The sequence below is a fragment of the Vespula vulgaris genome, chromosome 25 (assembly GCF_905475345.1).
Source record: "Vespula vulgaris chromosome 25, iyVesVulg1.1, whole genome shotgun sequence".
NCBI classification, from domain to species: Eukaryota; Metazoa; Arthropoda; class Insecta; order Hymenoptera; family Vespidae; genus Vespula; species Vespula vulgaris.
Genome location: NC_066610.1, coordinates 1,643,929 through 1,656,538, shown reverse-complemented (window position 1 = coordinate 1,656,538; position 12,610 = coordinate 1,643,929). Strand labels below are relative to the sequence as shown.

Below are 12,610 nucleotides of genomic sequence, written 5' to 3'. Positions count from 1 at the left end.
TCGTTTAACAACACGACAAGTAGTAGTAGTAATAGTAGTGTTGTAGTAGTGTTAGTAGAAGTAGAAGGAGGAAGAGGAGGAGATTGATAAAGTACTCTAATCATAGTGTTATGTAATAGAATTAGAGAGTAGAAAGATTAGAGAAGACGCAGTGACATGCGATATTACAAGTATACTTTTTGTTAGTTATCGATGTTGTTCTCAATGTTGCGGATTGAACCATTAGACAGTTCTTGTTTTTGTTTTTCTTGTTTTTTGATTTCTTTTTTTTTTATTCTTTCTTTCTCATCAGCATGTACAGGGTGAATTTTTTTAATTTCTTTTCTTTTTTTTGCGAATGAATACTGATTGGATTTTCTTTTTTTAATTCTCTTTCTCTCTTTTTTTTTTTTGCAGATCCATCATTCGTCTAATGCAGTCGTTATATCGAGCTGCTGAACTTTATGAAAGCTTTGGTGAGTTGGTCTTTTCTGAAAATAATGTTTGTAGGATAAATAAAGACAGATAGAGAGACACATAGATAGATAGATAAATAAATAGATTGATAGATAGAGGCAGAGAGAATTATTGTTAAATTATTTCACCATTTTTTAAAAATTATTTTTCTCAAATGTTTTTGATTTTATTAGACCAATTTTTTCCTCTCTCTTTTTATTCATTCTATTCAACTATTTTTTTTCCTTGATATTAAAAAAAATTAATTATAATAATAATAACGTTACAAAATTGATAACACTAGTATTAAAAAAATTTCTCTCTCTCTCATTTCTTTTCACTTTATTTAACTATTTCTTTTCAATATGAACAAAATGTTTTTTCAGTTATAGTAAAGAGTAACAGGTCATTGTTGTCTCGATTTTTGATTTTTAATCGTCTCGATCGTTTAATTTTATTTTCTTGTGAGACGAAAACAAAAAAAAAAGAAAAGAGAGAGAAGATACAAAAAATAGTGTTCGTTCGTAAATCGTTAGGAAATCGCATGACGACGTATTCGTTTGCGTGACAGTAACGATCCACCAGACCCCGATCATGTAATAATCGTTGATAATTAACGTAACGACGTATCGAATCAATAATTATGTCAGCGATATCTTTCTCGATTAAAATTAGACGAGTTACCTTTATAAAGAGAGAGAGAGAGAGAGAAAGAGAGAGAGGTAAGACGAGAAGAGAGAGAGGAGTATATACGTATATGTATGTATAAATTATTAATCATGTTCGATAAAATAAATTAGATATATGGCGATAGAAAAAATCGTGTAATTTACGTATTAAAATTTTTTTTTATTTGTATTTCCGTTTTCTTCTTTCTTTTTCTTTTCTTTCTCTCTTGTTCATTTTACTTTTCATTTATTACATGTATTTTTATTTTTTTTTTTGATTAATACTCTTGATCTGATGTAATACTCTTTTTCTTTTTGTTATTCTATTTCTGTTTAATGTATATTTCTCATAATTTTCTCTCTCTCTCTCTCTCTTTGTTATTTATATCTTTGTGTGTGTGTGTGTGTGTGTGTGTGTGGATCTATCTTTTTCTGTTTCATAAATATTTCCTTTATTCTCTTTCTATACATATGTATTTTTCTTTTTCTTTCTCTGTCTTTCCTTCTTTTTATTTTATATATATTTCTTCCTCTTTTTCTCTCACTCTTTATTTTATTTTATATATATATATATATATATATATATATATATATATATATATATATATATCAATTATATTTGTTTCATTTCAAATATACTGTTTCAAATATATATATAAATATATATATATATATACACATATATTTCTCTCTTTTTCTTTCTCTCTTACTCCCTCTCTCTCTCCCTTTCTGTTTCATATATTTTTCTCTTTCTCACTCTCTTTTCCTATTTCATTTATATTTCAGTTTTTCTCCTTCTCTCTTTCTACTTCACACACACACACACATTTCTATCTTTCTCTTTCTCTCTCTCTCTCTCTCTCTCTCTTTCTCTCTCTCTCCATCTTTGTCTCTCTCTTCCTTTCTCGTGTATAACACCCTTTTTGCTTTCTGCCAGTAGCAGGAGCCTTTGATAATTAAGTTGAGCCCTCAGCGACATTGGTTCTATTGTGCTAGGCAAATGGGCTGTTTAGCCTGGATACATGACTCCATCTCTCTCTCTCTCTCTCTCTCTCTCTCTCTCTCTCTCTCTCTCTCTCTCTCTCTCTCTCTCTCTCTCTCTCTCTCTCTCTCTCTCTCCTCTCTCTGTCTCTCTCTCTCTCTTATTGTGCCTCTACATAGCGAAGTAATCGATCATGCTTCAGCCTCGATTTTGATATTATCGAAGTCTAGGCGTTGAAAACGCAGTACGATATGATGAATTAACTCTTACTTAGAAACGCGATTAGAATTAGAAATCTATTTTCTTTATTTCTTTTCTTCGATCTATTTGTAATGATAATATTTAATGATTGATTTTAATTCTTAAGAATAAATATATCTTATACACGTTGGAGTTAATTCTTTTTCTTTTTTTGTTCATTTCGTTTATTTTTTTTTTATAAATTTTTTCTTTGTTTAATATCCAGAAACGAAAGTTACAAAATATTCGGATTGCTTTTTGTTTCAGACGTTCTGTTCCATCCATTCTTTTCTTCTTTTTTTTTTTTTTCTTTTTTCTATTTTATATATTTCGTTTTTATTTTTTTTTAATTTCAGTTTTTCGATTTACCTCAATCGAAAATGGCGATTACGAAACATCGATCTAGATTATGAACATCTTTTTTTTTTTTTCATCGTTTTGAAATCTGATAATATTTTTAATTAATTTTTTACGACTTTACGTTAATTACTTTTATTTGTGTTCTATTTTCGATGCGTCTAATCTAATCGATTTAGTTCGTTAGAAACAATTACGGTAATCGTAAGAATTTTAATACGCAAGAATTATGAAAATTAACTTTTTTCTATTCTAATCTAATCTATTTTCTAATTATTATCTAAATACATATATACGTATATATATATATGTTAAGACACAAACATACATACACAGACATATACATATATTTCTCTTAGTTAAAACAATTAGTTTCAAAATTAATAAAAACAACTCTTCAATTTTTAATCTGATCGACTTCGAGCGATTAGAAAAGTTACATTACTCCGAGATATATCATTTTTTTTTTACTTTTTATTACTTTTTTAATTTTTTCTTTATTTTTTTCACAATTGTCACAAAATACGACGAACAATCTTTTTCATAAGCGTTTAATGATTTTGATAAATTTCTTTTCTGTTATATCTTATTTAACTATCCAATCGATCGATAGAGAAATTCTAGAATAAGAAATTATTTTGGAAAATAATTCTTTCTTTCTTTTTTCTTTTCTAGTTTCCTTTTATCATTCGAGAGATGAGAATACATTCGATTCGTATTTCATTACAGATTATACGTAGAGCTAAGAAACTTAGCTTTGATAAATCCACTGGAAACGAATTCATGAGAAATTTTCTCAAGGGAATGAACTAAGACGCCATCTTTACGGAATTTCAATTCTTCGAACTCTTTGATAGGATAGACCTTCAAAACGTGATATGAATATCTCACTACTCTTAACGATCTCATCCAAGTGTAATATAGTAGTGATGGTCGGCTAGAGATGGGCCAAAGAGTTACAAGATGTGCCAAAAAGTTTAACCCTTAAATAATTTTTAAAGATCGTGTCCTCTATTTTTAGAGTAACTTTAATTTCTTTTCTTCATTTTCTTCTCTCTCTCTCTCTCTCTTTTTTTTGTTCTGTTCTGTTTTGAAATCGTAAAAAATTTTTAATCAAACGTTTTCTGATCTCGCTGCTTCTCCCCCGTCCAATTTTTAATTAAATCTTATTTAAATTTTTTATTTAAATTTTAGTTCTCAATTTTTGACTAAACTTTGTCCGACTTTTGTCTCTCAATTTTTAATTAATTTTCAAGTAAACTTTATTCAACTTTTGATCCACAATTTTCAACTAATTCTTACGTAAACTTTGTTTAATTTTTCACTCCAAATTTTGAAATAATTTTTAACTAAATTTTCTTGAAGTGTTTGTTTGGTAATTTTAATTAAATTTTTGCCCAACCTTGAATGTTCTTGTTTTTCTTTCTATTTCTTTTCTTTTTTTTTTTATTTCTTTTCTTTTCTTTTCATTTTTGTTATCAATAAATTAGACAACATAGAAGATCGAAAAATATTTGTAAGAAGGACTCGACTAAAAAATTCGATTAGTTTCTATTCTTTCCTTCGATCTTTTATTTCTATCTTTCTATTTATTTTTTTTTTCTTTAGTTTTCTTTTTGTTAAAAAGAACTTTTCGAAGTTTCGATCAAACATCACCAATAGAATTGTAGGTTATAGACACGTCAGAATACGTCCAAGATGGACGTTGTTCTGAACGTAGTGAACAGACATATCGATCCACTCCGTTTGTCATTAAGCCTCGTTTCTATCGATTCTATCGTGGTTTAGAAACCACCTGACGCTCCTCGAACAGCTTGAGAACATCGTTCCCAAGTGGTATTACAGGATGTACTATGGAAATCCGTTCAATTATTTAACCTATCCTTGAATTATTTTCATTCGATTCGAATGATCGACATATCTCGTTAGATTTCTTCGAACCCATCCTCTCAAACACCTATTTTCTCGCCAATAGAAGCAAAGTGTTTTTATTATTTTTATCCAACGGAACGATTTCATATATCGTAAAGGAAAAAAATATCAAATAAATTTCGATCGAATTCGTTCGAAATCTAGTCATAATTTCTGAGATAGATTCAGTAGGTTGAAATAAGAAAAAAAAGGTTCACACGAATATACGTACGATACGATCTTGTTTCCGAATTACAGTCGTTTTCGCGTGTAACCCGTTATTTAATAATTTTCATAGAAACTGTTCGAAGTGGGTAACCTCGGATCGAATACAGGATACCAAACGTCGCGTCATAGATCTTCTCGTTCGTTCGAAAGTATCAGGTGTTGTTTGAACTCGCCGAGCAACACTCTTGAATACGATATCGCGGTTCTTCGACGTCGTTTACTGGTGCATCGTTAACCGAAGACTTTAGGTGAGCCCCGAACAAATAAAGATCCAATGGATTTAGATCGGTCGATCGTGTTGGCCAATTAATCGACTCGCCACGACCGATCCATTTATTAGGGAATCTCTCGTTCAAAAACTGTCTCGTTAGTCGACTAAAATGTGCTGTCGCATCATCGTGCACAAAACCACATACGGTCGATGACATCAAGCTGTACGTCTTCCGATAGTTCGCGCAAGTTATCCCTTAAAACCGAACAGTACGATTCGCCGGTTAAAGTCCCGTTCGGAAGAAAAGTGGTCCGATCGAATGGTCAACGATTATTCCTGACAACAGAGTCGTACGAATCACTGGAAAGAACAGAAACGACTTTAATTCGGAAACAAGGTCATTTCGAGCCATACGTTCGTACGAACTTATTTTCTCATTTTATCGTACCGAATTTATCCCCGAAGTAAGTTGTACCAACATTTTTAAATCCTGTATATATATTATGAATAATAGTTATTGAATATCGATCGATCGATAAATGTTTCTCAAGATCTTTTCATTTTTTTTTATTCGTTTGATTTTTTTTATTAATACAAAAACGTTCATATTTCTAATCCTGGGGTTGTTTATTTTTTCTTTTTCTTTTTTTAATCTTATAAGTCAATCATTCGTTAGATATCTTTCGATCGAGTTCGTGCACAGTAGTTTGATGTATTTTCTCTCTCTCTCTCTCTCTCTCTCTCTCTCTCTCTCTCTCTCTCTCTCTCTCTCTCTCTCTTTTTGTCTCTCTTTTACTGTTTGTATGAAAGGAAGATAGTTTCAAGAGAGTTTTCACAAGCAACCTGGGATTAATCTACATATTACGGAGCACTCCAAGGTCATTTACATTCTCCAGACGAATATTCGAGGATGTTGAAGCTTCCTTGTAACGTTCCAACTACGTGCCGATCGTTCCAGTCTTGATTCTAGGTGTGGTGGGGGTGGGAAGGGCTGGAGTGGAGCAAGGGTGAGATTTACACGTGTAAGTTCTAGGGAATTATTCGTAATGAAAAATAATAATAATGCTCACGTGTACTCATCGTTATATGTATGGTTTTAACGATCAAATTTTTTTGTTTTTTACGACGAACGAAACTCGTCGGCGACCGATCGGTATTTTGTAATATTTGACATTTCGATTTTTTTTTATCCGTGATAGAAAAAGGATATTTTTAAATAGAAAAATTTTCGACGGGGAATTGCAATTAAAATTTTATCGAAGTGGGAAAGATAAGGGTAGAAAAAATAAAATAAAATAATATAAAATAAAAATGGAAGGAAGAAACACAAGTTCGAAAGCGCGCGTGAAATTCGTAAAATATTTCGTACGCTTGTTGGATCGAACGAAAGTCCAAACAAAGAAAAAAAAAAGAAAGAAAAGAAAATAAATTAAAAAAAAAATCGATATATGGATTGAAATATTTCAAGAAAATATTCTTTTTGACGAAATATTTGAATGACAAGATCGAACGCAAAGTGTGGCGGGAAATTTGAAAAGAATGGACATTAAATTAAATTAAATTAAATTTTATTCGATGCAGTTTAATATAATTCAATTTAATTTACATTAAATTAAATTTATATTAAATTAAGTTAAATTAAATTAAATTGAATTAAATTAAATTAAATTGAAGTTGTATCGAATTAAATTAAATTGAGTGAAATTAAATAGAAAGAAATAAAGCAGAACCAAAGTGAATTTTTTATTCTGTCCAAGTTCGTAATAATTATACAAATAAGAAGCTTTTCGTCGTCGACGATGAAGACGACAACAACGACGACGACGACGACGACGACGAGGAGTTGCTTATCCGTCAAATACGTCGGACAAATTAAATGTACAAAAAGACATAAGTAAGTCTAGATAGGAAAGACTGAGTGAGAGAAAGAGAGAGAAAGAGATAGCAATTTACGTTGAAAGGAATCTTATTTCCCATTGAATTGAAATGAAAGAATTTTATTTCAGCCTCACGCAAACATAATTAAATTATGTGTGTGTGTGTATGTACGTATGATGTATATATGTATGTATGTATGTGTAATAAAATTTATTTGAAAAAATGTTCATTAAAAAATAGTTGTTCAAATTAATTAATAAGGGTGATTAAATTATATATATATATATTAATAAATTTTAACATTAGTAATAACATTAATTATAACGTTACTAACTAATAATGACATTAATAATTTATAATAACATTAATATATATATATGTATTAATTAATTATATGTATAAATATTAAGTATATATATATATGTATATTAATTAATTATATATATACTTGTGTGTATAACATTTATTAAAATTTATTTCAAAAAATATTCATTAAAAAATACTTGTTCAAATCAATTAATAAAAAAAAGGAATGAAAAGAAAATTAAAGAAAAGAAAAGAACGAAATTAAACAAAAATCTTTAGAATCATCGTCGATCAGGTAAATAATATCAAAAAAAATTCTTTAGAGATATTGAAAGTTATGTTACCCCTACGAACTAGTTACTCGTGAAAAAGATCCATCGTAATAAAGAAAAAAAAAGAGGTTAAATAGGTACAGGCTTGAACAAAGATGGACGATGAGTTTCTCGATAAGTGCCACCATGTTGCTGTTATTAAAAAATATTCGTTCCAATTAATTAATAATAATAAAAAAAAGGATAAAAAGAAAAGTAAAAAAAAGAAAAAGAACGAAATTAAAAAAAAAATCTTTAAAATCGTCGTCGATCAGATAAATAATATAAAAAAAATTCTTTAGAGATATTAAAGGTTATGTTACCCCTACGAACTAGTTACTCGTGGTTTCCATCGTAAAAAAGAAAAAAAGAGGTTAAATAGGTACGGGGTTGGACAAAGGTGGACGATGAGTGGGTCGCTAGGTGGTACGGTGGGTGCGGAATGGCTGAGCTATATACGATGATAAGGGATATGAACAAAGATTGAGAGAAAAGTTTTTAATACTTGACCTCGTGAATTTCTAGACACCAGTCTACGGATCCCAGAGAATTCACTGAACCGTCGTCGGTTTTAATCGGGCAAACTTCTCTACCGTGTCTCCAGTAATTACGTAGCACACACCAAGTCTCGAGTCAGCATGCTTTCTCTCTCTCTCTCTCTCTCTCTCTCTCTCTCTCTCTCTCTCTCTCTCTCTCTCTCTCTCTATCTCGTTTCAACGCACATTTAACCATCCCGGTTAACTGCGGCAGCTTATCGGGAACTTGCGGAAATAAAAATGTACTTTTTTAAACCACCCCCTTATCCTCCACCCTTACCATCGTTTACATTTTCTTTCTTTTATTTTTTTTTTCTGTTCCCTTTTCCTTAAATTCGTTTAGACGAGGGAGTTTGACGAGAGTCGAAAAGTTTCAAAGTAGAACGTAATTTGATTCCTCTTTCGAAAATTATTTTCTTTTTTGATCTCGTCAATTAGCAGACTATTGTTGAGTCCTTAAAAATTTTCTGTCGATCTTTCGATATGATTTTCTTCTTTCCTAAGAAATATAATGTGTCAGATTGTCAATCGATCAGAAATTTAATTAATTTAATCCCTTAGTTTTTATTTATTGAGTCTTTTTTTTTTCACGAGTCTCATAATCACGGATGTTACTTGTTAGACATCCCTACTTGCTAACAACCCTTCACACCAAACGACAAATATGAAATCCTGTAAATTCGTTCCATTCAATTGATTTGGATTTGATAAAAGTAGCATTGTAGGAAACAAAAGTTAACTCTGGGAGTATTAACGAGGTTGAAGAGTTTGAGGAGAGTTAGAGGAGAGATAGAGGGATGGTTAGGTAGAAAATGGCGACGATGGTGATGGTAGGGTGGTAGTAGGGGTGAGCGATGTACGAGTACCTCGTTGGGGGTGCACTTTTATCGGTCGCGTTTTCGCACTGCAAACCGTGCTCGATACGCGCCCACCACCATCACCAATACCAACACCATCACCATTTACTACTACTACTGCTGCTGCTGCTGCCGACGGCATGAATGTTTGATGGAGCGGAAGGTAGCAGAACGATCGACTCTCGCGGTCTATTCGATATTATTCTCGATAAGGTCGTTGCTCAATAATCGAATAATCCAACCGAAGAGGATGAAACTTTCACAGGCAAGCAAAACAACAAGAAATTTGAACAAACAAATTAAATAACGACTCGTTTGAAAAATATTATTGCGAATCTAGGTGCGAAACTTCGCTTCCTAAATTCCGCATCTAACCGCAGACCTAACCTCGACGTAACTAATCCTAAACACAAGTCAGACATAACCTCAAATACAACCCAATTCAAGAGCAACCATAAACGACTCTCGAGTGTTCACGTTTCAAACAAATAATCGAATATTTTGTAGCACGATTTTGAAGGTAGGTAAAGAAGAGAAAAAAAGAGAAGAATTATGTATGATTAAAAAAAAAAAAAGAAAAAAGAAAAACATACATTGGTTCAATTATCCAAGGTAAATATAGACGTTATTAGTGGCTAACCGAGTTTTCAGGGAACGGTTTGAAAGCTTACGGATAGCATAATGGGTTATCAGAGGTACTAGTTGAGTACCAGTTCTAGTAGTGTGTACTCACTTATAACTCAGGTTGGGAGGCAACATTCTGGCGCCAGGTTGGCTGGAACCTGGCGTGTGCGATCAATCAACCTGCCTCTGTTTCTACCCCCTGTTCGCCCTGTTGGCGGTACCGCTGCGGGATTTACTCGGTACGAACCTGCTTGCCTGAGCTTCGAGAACTATACTTGATGTTACATACGAATGTATGTATATATATATGTATGTGTGTGTATATGTATGTTATGTGGAAATGGTGCCAAGCAAATTGCCGGTCATCGACCGACAGGGAAACGAACCTCGTGAATAATAATCCTCAGCGCGGAGAGTAATTCGAGTTATCAAACGATGATAATATTTTCTTATGTGTTTGTGTGTTTAACGACGTCACATAATATCGATGGTATATTAAAACGATCGGAAGTACGTACATTTGTATCGATTAATACGATGAACTTTAAACTTTTCTTTATAAGTATGTATGTGTACTAAATAATTCGAATAATATGTCATAGATGTGTTATCGTTTTAAAAATTGATACGTCGAGTTTAGCTCGACATAATTAGTTTTATTTCGTATCTCACTCGACGAAGATTAATATGGTAAATCGATGTTTTGTTGGTCGATTTTTGTGCGATTTTGTTTTTTATAACAGAATGTTATTTTTTATAGGATCTAGCTAAATGTGTGTGTGTGTGTGTGTGTGTTGACCGGACAGAAATAATACTATGTCGAGTGTCGCTCGACATTTTCTACTATGACATTTCATTAGAATCTTTTAATCTTTTTCTTGTTTTATTTTATTTCTTTTCTAAACAAAATGTCACATTTTTAATAGAATCCAAATGTGTGCGTGTATGTGTGTCGAATGTGATCCGACAGTAATACTATCGTTTTCTGCTATGACATTTCATTATAATCTTCTTTTTCTGTTTTTTAATATATTAAAAAAAAAAAAAAAAGAAAATTATTTCCTAATAAAACGTCATATTTTTTATAAGATCTAATCAAATATTTGCGCGCGTGTATCGACAAAAATATTACCACGTCGAATGTCATTTTATCTTTTTTATTATGAAATTTTATTACAATCTTTTTATTTGAATATTTAAAAAAAAAAAATTTGTTTCCTAACAAAATGTCACATTTTTTTTTTTTATACGATATACACATATAGACGTATATAAAATGAAGCTAAGCAAGATACCGTCAACATTCAATGATATACGCTTCTATACATATATATCTTATCATATCGATTCCATGTAGGTGTTCTTCGTACTTTCTTCTCTTAGAAGAAAAAGAAGGGTTGATAGGGACGAGGGGTGTGCTCGAGGATAAGGTATGTCGAAGGTATAGGAAATATACGGATTCTACTCTTGAACGAGGAAGGACTATGCTCGTTCGCATGGAAATTGCCGGTAAGTTTCGCGAAAACGTCTTTCGTTTTACCTCGAGCCACCCTCGTCTCACCCTCGTCTCACCCTCGTCTCACCCTCGTCTTATACCATTCCGCAGTCGTTTCTCCTTCCAACCAAGGTACTACTTCTTCCTCTTGAAAGAAGAAAAAGGGGTGGTGTGGGATAACTAATCGAGCAGGATGGTGGAGGTTAACGCGTTTGAAAGAGGGTTTACGAGTACGCTGAATTTTCTTTGGTTTCCTTCTCGAAAGAAATCCTACGTATCTTTCTTACGAAATCGAATTCACATTCTTAACTCAAATACAAACGTGTACACACATATATATATAAGTAGATACACACACGTATTCGTTCACGTAGATACGTAAATACGCTGAAGACGTGTTAGAGATTTGTTTTAATATCAGGAGAAGAATAAAGGGCTATCGAAATGGACTACTTCATCGATTCGAAAAATTATTTAAGAATTTTTTTTAGCCTCTATCACTTCTCCCTCACCTAGTCGTCTTTGAAAAATGATGATATTTTTAATCGTTGAATTTTTAATTGCGAAATTCTTAATTTGGTATTATCGGATTTGTTGTTGGTTATTTCTTTGTAATTATTTCTCAATGTTTTTTCTCTTTCTTCTTTTTTCTGTCTTTATCTTGCAAGTTGAAATATATATTTCTCTTTCTTTCTCTCTCTCTTATTCCATTACAAGCTTGCAATTTGACGCCGTTAATATTACTTCCCTGTAAAGTTGCAAGTACAATAGTCCGTATCGCGAATTCGCACGCACGAAAGACGTAACTCCTTAATGGACACCATAGAAAGAAAGATGGCGAGAGAGATAGAGATAACAGATAACTAGTTTCAAGCGGAATGAATATTAGCTTTGCCAAAAGAGAAAAGAACAAAAAAAAAATTCTGTCTCTTCTTATTATTTGAATACGTTTTCATTTAATATTTTATATTTCGTAAAATGAATTTCCATTGATTTAAAAACCTTTTTACTTTTTTTTTTTTAAATCACTCATTTCAATTTTTCAAATCAAGATTAATAATCGAAATATTTAAATTAAACGATTAACGATAAACAACAGTATCAACCATTATGTTTATTAAGTTTTTATATATTTATTGGAAAAATAATATTTTGAATTTTACCAAGAGAGTTACCTGGCATACATGTACATACATACATACATACATACATACATACATACATACATACATACATATATACATACATACATACATACATATATATATATATATATACATATGTGTGTGCATGAATATATTAGGTACACCTACACAAATACATACATATGAATCTGTTTCAAGAGAATCGTGAACAGGAACATCACGAATTTTCCGGTATGTGATATCGAGTCTCGTTGGATTTTCGTGGAAAGCCGAGATTGGACCTGGTAACGACCCGACGACGATGTTTACCCAGACACCGGAAGGGGGATGAGAGTGCAACCCTCTCTACCTAAGTGAGAGACAGAGAGAGAGAGAGAGAGAAAGGGAGAGAGAGAGAGAGAGAGATAGAGAAAGGATTGCCGAAAA

The 12,610-nt window shown here is 31.9% G+C and overlaps 1 protein-coding gene across 9 annotated transcripts in view; it reads left to right on the top strand.

Moving 5' to 3' along the window:
• The window catches only part of LOC127072341 (protein Fe65 homolog), a 141,108-nt gene that overhangs the window by 29,832 nt on the left and 98,666 nt on the right, over positions 1–12,610 (top strand). For 6 of the 9 annotated variants that reach the window (XR_007785348.1, XR_007785347.1, XM_051012700.1 and 3 more), the window contains one exon: positions 397–455. The exons of 2 other annotated variants lie outside the window; for them this stretch is intronic. Coding sequence is in view for 1 of the 7 variants with exons in the window: in XM_051012706.1 (XP_050868663.1) it covers positions 413–455 (43 nt within the window). In the remaining 6 variants the exon portion in view is untranslated. Of the gene's footprint in view, positions 1–200; positions 303–396; positions 456–12,610 lie in introns of those variants that run through there. One more of the 9 variants, XM_051012702.1, reaches the window with a different exon arrangement.